The 7,772-nt window shown below is 38.9% G+C and overlaps 1 protein-coding gene across 1 annotated transcript in view; it reads left to right on the forward strand.

Moving 5' to 3' along the window:
- The first annotated feature begins 100 nt into the window (after positions 1-100).
- LOC123503296 (6-phosphofructo-2-kinase/fructose-2,6-bisphosphatase 1-like) overlaps positions 101-7,772 on the forward strand; it is a 64,582-nt gene continuing 56,910 nt past the window's right edge. The window contains exon 1 of the mRNA XM_045252953.1: positions 101-1,511. Coding sequence (XP_045108888.1) covers positions 1,412-1,511 — 100 coding nt within the window. The 5' untranslated portion in view covers positions 101-1,411. The remainder of the gene's footprint in view (positions 1,512-7,772) is intronic.

Here is a 7,772-nt window from a genome sequence, read left to right on the forward strand (position 1 = left end):
AATAGTAAAATTTTCGTGGCTCTAGAGAAGATGCCTTTTTAATTTGCATTGTGTTTTAGCACGACAATATTGGCAAGCCTGCTGAGTCTTTACAAGGCGCCTTCCCACCCGAATATTTTAATTATTTATACGTGAAAATACTGATATTCACTGATAGATATACATACATAGTAGATGCTATTATGATAAAGAATGTATAAATGTACAGTCGGTGTGATGTACATGGAGAATCAACCCAGCGTCTTTGTTAAGTCAGGAATGAAAGTTGTGAATGTTGCGACTTGTGGAAACCCTAAACCAAAACAAACCGAGGCCGTGGTGTTGTGGCAGCAGACAGACGGTGCGAGGTTGCAGCTGGGTGTGTGGTGTACTGTGGCGCTGCGTTCTTCATTCATCGACCGAGTGACACTAAAGGCCACCCATGTGTAGCAAGGTCTTGTTACAAAAATCAAGTGTTTGCGACAACACGTACCCGTACCATAAGGAGTACGGGCTGACGGAAGGCTATAGTGACTCTGTGGTTCTGTGGCTGTTGTAGTCTGATTTTAACCAGCCTATAGTAACACCATCACTCCCCGAGGTGGTATGTACACTATTCTTATTACTGGAGCAGTGCATTGAGGCTGTACACATCCTCTCTCGTTGGCAGTTTTAGACTCTACAATAAAGCGAAGCAGCGAGATAAAAAAAAAATCGGTACCTTCGAGATTACTAGTGTGACCGAGCACTGCACCTAGCACTCGACAATCCAGAAAGCATTGTCCGTAGTGCTCATTTGCTCATTACCAGCCTCGTTTTCTGTTCTATGAGCTTCCGTGTTCATCTCAATCCGGAAGGAACTGTACTCGTGTTAGCAGAAGGGTCGGCGCCGCTCACCGCGAAGGTCACTCGGGATATCTGTCACTCCCACTGCAGACGGATATATAAACACCCCGTTGGGAACTGTTCATCATTACTTGCTCTGGGGTGGTGAGGAAACGTGGGTGACGCTCATCCTCGACTCAAGAAATAATATTACTTGCCTTGGCGCGGGTCACAAGCCACACACACGCCGCGCACCAACGCACCCAGCGTGTTACTTGCATTACCTTAGCACCGTTCCGAGGTTTTGGTGCTTTCTAGACTTCGTGACATCTCCCAAGTCTTGAACATCGCGGCACATCGTCTCCGTACTAAGCTCTGGAAAGACTACACGCGGCAGTTAAATATTGAAACAAAGCGTGAAAAAAGAAAAACATCTCGGCTGTACTTGCTAACGCGAATTGACTAAGCGACGCAGTTATTTCACGCAACTGGTAATAACTGCAACGCACTTCTGTTATTTCCGCGATTAGAGAAGCCTTGCAAGTTTTGCGTTGCGTTGTGGTGGCAAGGCACTGAAACACTTTGCTCACTGAACATTGAACAAGTAATGGCACCCACCCCGACCATGGAGCCGTTATCAGGGGAGGAGGAGTGGCGCAGGATGGAGCGAGAGCACCCTGTGATGAGGATGACCAGGAATGACAAGGGTGAGTGTTCATCTTACGTTAGAGTGCATGTGGATTAATTTAATGATATGTATTGTCAACGATTTGTGTCCTATCTTCCCCAGGGGAGGGTGAATGTGTGCTTCAGTTATCATTGTCAATTTCCCTCTCGTGTTTATTGTGACAATGTAAAATTTAATCAAGTTGGAGAAGATTTATTTCTGAGTGTTTGAAGTCCTCAGTCTGTATGTTCGAGGTGTTCTATAATGCACAGCTCTTTCCCATGAGTATCACTGTAATTCAATCCGAAAAAAAAGAATAAAAATACAGTTACGTAGTGGTGTATTTAATTGCGTGCTTAAGTATACATTTCACTTCACTGAACATCCCCACCTACCTCGAGGGCCGCACGTGCTGCTAATTGTTAGTTACGCAGCATTGCACGGCTGCGAGTTTTGACTTTCATAGACCCTTCTTTATGTAAGTAATATCGTCTAATTATGCCCAAAAATCAAGACAAAAATGCATCTCAGTAATGAAGGGGTTAATTTACCCATTTAATCATGTTTTATTTATTTATATATTTATTTCAATTTACGTGAATGAAACGTTGAAAAGCTTGTAGTAATGACTTATTGTAATGGCAATAATACTTGGGATTTTTTTTTCGGATGTATGGACTGCTGTATACAATATTAACAGACTGAACATAATAGATAGATACACCAAAACGAGAGAATTAATACATCACAGTAACCACCCTTTGTGATCTGTCTTCTCTCTTATCTTACTTCAGTTTTACACGAGCTTGATGAGGTAGACACTGATATAAATGTCCCCTCATGTGTGTCAAGGCAGTGAAGTATAGTAACGGCAGACTTCACCCCTTGCAATATTAACTTAACATGCTGCTGTACTTCTGCATTAGTAATAAGGGAGCACTGGCGGCCGGGGATGGGGGCAAGGGTAGACTCTGCCATTAACCCCAGACTGTGTGAAGAGTGTATGGTCTGTTCTATATTCTGAGGACTGTGAATAATAATGATCAACAAATAATAGGTAAATAATAGGGAGAAAAAGCTTGCATGGAGAGAAAAAAAAATTAGAACAAAAGGAAGAACTGTGGATAAATTTTGCATCCAGTGGTACAAAAATAGATGTGCAAAAAAATTTAGGTGTATATGAAAGAAAAAGTGTGAGGTGTGAAAGGATTATAGCTTGAATACGAGAGAGAGAGAGAGAGAGAGAGAGAGAGAGAGAGAGAGAGAGAGAGATGTCTTTTCAACCTATGACGTCATTACATCGCCACAGCCTCACGACCTTTCTCTCCACCCATCCTCCCTCCCTCCTCCTTCTCTCGTTCGCAAATCACCTCCTCCTCCTCCTCCTCCTCCTCCTCTTCTTCTTCTCCTCTTCTTCTTCTTCTTCTTCTTCTTCGTCATCCTCGAGTAGTGGAGTAGTGGTCCTCTTTCCCGTTCTCATCTTTTCTTCTTCTTCTTCTTCTTCTTCTTCTTCTTCTTGTCCCATACACTGATAAGATTGGTTAGTAACTGCCCAGGACACACACACACACACACACACACACACACACACACACACACACACACACACACACACACACAGTTATCAACCAACAAGACTTAAACCCTACGGCGACACAACTTTCCAAACTTGTTCGAACGGAATTCTGCCTATTATTTATCCTCTCTCTCTCTCTCTCTCTCTCTCTCTCTCTCTCTCTCTCTCTCTCTCTGACGAAGTGTTTGATGAAAAGCGATGCAAAAGAGATATGAATAAAAAAATGAAGGAATGAAAATGAAGTATATGAAGAAAATAGTAATGAAAGGAAGAAAGAAGAGAGAAGCAAGAGGATAATTTAACAAACGGTAACAGGTCTCTAGAAGAAGAAAAAGCAAAAGAATAATAAGAAAAAAAAAAGACACACAAGGAAGAAAGAAGCTGCAAATAATGACTGATGAAAGTAACGAGAAAGAAAATGATAATATGCTGACTGCATTGAAGAAGATTGAGGAATAAGAAGTACGAGGAGGAGGAGGAGGAGGAGGGAGTTGTCGTCAAGGAGGTGGACGGGTAAACTTATCGCCAAAGTTTGTCAAGCAGGGAATGGAGGAGATAAGGTGTAATTCTATACTTAGTGAGTGATAACTGCCATCCTTTGTTATGCTTGCGGAGAGAGCAAAGGTTACGCTTGCTTATTATTCCGCTCCTCGTACATTTAACCGCTTTAATACTGGGACACGTTTTCACCTTGATTTGTGTACGATTAGACCACTTTATTGACTTAAGGAAGGGTCTGTGGAGGTCAGAAGATTAAATGGCCACAGTCTTCACTATTTTAATCCCCCACATAAGATTCTGAAGCTGTATAAAATCACTAAATAGTAACTAGAAGGAATATGGAAACGCGTCATGGTACTGAAGGGGTTAACTTGCTGTCCTTCATTTATTATTTATGTCTTTCTTTTTTTGTTATCGCTTTTTTTCGCTTCTTGACTTTCGTTATTCCGTCCTTCGTATTCATTTACACTCCTCCTTTCAATATTTATCTTTCTATATTTCATTTTATTGTTTTTTTTCGTGTTTTTGTGTTTTGTTTTGCCATATTTTGTTTGTGTGTGTATTTATTTACTTATATGTTTTATTGTTATTATTATTATTATTATTATTATTATTATTATTATTATTATTGTTGTTGTTGTTGTTGTTGTTATTGTGTGTTATAGTGATGATAATGATAATAGTAGTGATTTTTTGTGGGATCTGTTTTATATTTTTGTTATTTGTTTTTTCATTTGTCTATTCATTTATTTATTTATTTATTGTTATTATTGTTATTATTATTGTTATTATTATTGTTATCTTGTGTAGGCTGTGGTGATTGTGGTGATAATGATAATGGTGATTTTCTTTTAGAGTGTATTGCATGTCACCATTCCTTGCTATGGCACTGATAACGATAGTGGTACTGATAAGAATAATATAGTAAGCGTAATAACACTTATGATAGCTAATAATGATAAGAACCAATCTCCTGATGTATAACAAACAAAATTAGTCCCTTCAGTACCATGGCGTGTTTCCACATTCATTCTGCTTACTGTTTGGTGATTCTGTACAGTTTCAGAGACTCATGTCGGGATTAAAATAGTGAAGACTGTGGTCATTAATCTTCTGACCTCTATAGACCCTTCCTAATGCATAAAAATAGTCTAATCATACACAGATTTCAAGGTAAAAATGCTCCCAGTACTGAAAAGGAAATAATGCACATGAAAGTAAATATGAATCGTATATGTGTTACTAAGAACTATATGTAATACCACCACCATCACCACCACCACCACCACATCATCATCATCATCATCATCATCATCACCATCATCATCATCACCATCATTATTATTGTTATTACCACCACCACCACCACCACCTACATTTCCGGCACAGGACAGGATGAGGGAAAATATTAGTCATAAAAAAAGAAAGAAAGTGAAGGAAAGAAGGAAGCAATACAAGACCACTCCGTCATTGAGGTTGTCACTGAACCTCACCTTCACAACGCCGGAAACTTGACTAATACTAAGAGAGAGAGAGAGAGAGAGAGAGAGAGAGAGAGAGAGAGAGAGAGAGAGAGAGAGAGACGCGAGTGGTAACAAAACTCCATGCGGACATTGCCCTTTCATGCCCCCGTTTGATTATGAGAGAGAGAGAGAGAGAGAGAGAGAGAGAGAGAGAGAGAGAGAGAGAGTAAAGAATTGTAATCTCAGGTAATATTAATTTTTTTTATTATTCTCGCTTTCCTTTCGTGAATTAATTATACAGAGAAAACAAACTCCCAAAATGAACGAACAAAATAAATGTAGGAAAAATAAAGAAAGAAAAGGAAAAAAAAAGTTATGCTCAATACGATTTTTTTTCTTACTTGTCTCAATTATTGTTTTCTTTTGGTTGAATCCATCCAAGTTAAGATAAGCGTAAAGTAAAGAAACAGTGAAGTGAACGAACGTAATAGGACGAAAAAAAATTCCATTCCTGAGCGAAGGTTTCTGAATATTTTCGTATCCTTGACGTCGGTTCTTTTCAGTGAAGTTTGTACGTAATCTCAGAGGATGAAACAGCAAAAAGAACGGACTTAACAGAGAGATGGAGATAGATAGATAGATAGATAGATAGAGAGAGAGAGAGAGAGAGAGAGAGAGAGAGAGAGAGAGAGAGAGAGAGAGATCATCATTCGTAGGTTCCTGTGTCTTTCGTATTATTGTAATTCAAAAAGAAAAGTAGAAAATGAACACTTCAATAAACAATGGAGAGAGAGAGAGAGAGAGAGAGAGAGAGAGAGAGAGAGAGAGAGAGAGAGAGAGAGTTCTGTTACTTCGTTTCTGTATCTTTTCGTACCTATTCGTAACAAATAAGAAGAGAACAAAAACCCTAAGTAAACAAAATAGGTAAAAAAAAGGTGTCGTATCATCGTGTGAGCGCAAGTATCGTTTCGTGACCTCACTTTCTGCGAATCAGCTCCAACTAGGAAAATTTCTATCTCGCGGGTCTGGAGGCAAGAAGGTTTTCCCGAAAGAGTCCCGCGTGACGTAACTCTTCAGAAACCAGGGACACGAGACCGCCGCAGATGAAGGCTTGGAAGTGACGCTACCTTGCACAACACTGTCTTTGTTCCTTGTGTGACGGAATGGTTGTCTCTGAAGCTGAAGGCGTGACATTGGGCTGGTTTTGGTTGGCATTCTCAAGCACTTCGTTGTCTTGTCTCCAGCAGGATGTAGTGGAAGGGTTTTCTGGGTCGCCTCGCTTGTAGTCGAGTGTAAATACGTAGTGGTGTCTTTCATCATGTTTTTTTTTTTTTATATATTATTATTATTATTATTATTATTATTATTATTATTATTATTATTATTATTATTATTTGCAGGGTTTCAGATTACTGCTTTGTTATTCCTATATGTGATTTCTTTTTTCTGTTCATGTTATTTATTTTGTTATTTTCAGTGGTGCTCTTGTGGCTACTATTACTACTACTACTACTACTACTACTACTACTACTACTACTACTACTACTACTACTACTACTACTACTACTACTACTACTACTACTACTACTACTACTAAGAACAACGAACATAAACCTACTGCATCAGATTAAATGTAGTAGTAGTAGTTGTAGTAGTAGTAGTAGTAGTATTTCAACTTTTTATCAGTCACACACCATGTTATTGAATTATAGGAGTGAAGACGGTGTATATACGAGAGAGAGAGAGAGAGAGAGAGAGAGAGAGAGAGAGAGAGAGAGAGAGAGAGAGAGAGAGAGAGAGAGACCAGAAGTATAAAATGAAGTGCATGGCATGAGAAAATGCAGGAAGTAGTAAGGATACATGAATAAAAGCAAGGAAGAACGAAGGTTACGATAATTGTTGAGAAGAAAGAGAAGGAAGGAAGAAAGGAAGGAAGGAAGGAAGGAAGGAAGGAAGGAAGTAATCATACGTAGTTACAAATGCAGACTGGTGACTTTCAAATGACCCCTCTTCGTGTCTTTTTTGAAGTGACAAGACACTTATTTCGAGCAGCATAGCGCGAAGGAGAGAAGATTGTAGAGGTTTTGATATGAATGATGGTGGTGATGGTTGGCAAGTAAAGCAAGAAATTCCTACCGGCATCGTCTATTTTTTTTATTTTATTTTTTATATATACCTGTGAGAAATATGGAGGTCAAAGAGGACGGAGTGAAGGTGAAGGAAGGGGAAGAGGAAGGGATGTAGGGAAGAAGGTTGTGGTTAACGGAGGTATGGTCACTGATTATATCCTTCACACACACACACACACACACACACACACACACACACACACACACACACACACACACACACACACACACACACACACACACACAGTAGTACATTAGTGGAATGCATTATCGCACTGTACAAAGCTAAGGGATGTTGTGATTAAAGACGGGATGTTACGACACAGAGTCAGGTCCTGTAGAGATAAAACTATTAAAATAGAATAGTTATTTTTAATGACTCATACTGCATCAAAATAAGGAATAATGTTAGGTACGTGATTTATCTTAGTTACTATTTTTTTTTGTCTGTCATTAGTAAAGACACTACAATTACTAAGTTAATGGCACTTAAATACATTTGTAAATGGACATTAAAGAGTTAATTATATTTCTGAAGAAGAGAAATAACAAAAGCTGCAATAAAAAGCTTGAGTATATACTTATTATTGTATGATGTAAATAAACAACACAGTTAATCATATGACGGAAGA

Source organism: Portunus trituberculatus, chromosome 13 (genome assembly GCF_017591435.1).
Source record: "Portunus trituberculatus isolate SZX2019 chromosome 13, ASM1759143v1, whole genome shotgun sequence".
In the NCBI taxonomy this organism is placed as follows: domain Eukaryota; kingdom Metazoa; phylum Arthropoda; class Malacostraca; order Decapoda; family Portunidae; genus Portunus; species Portunus trituberculatus.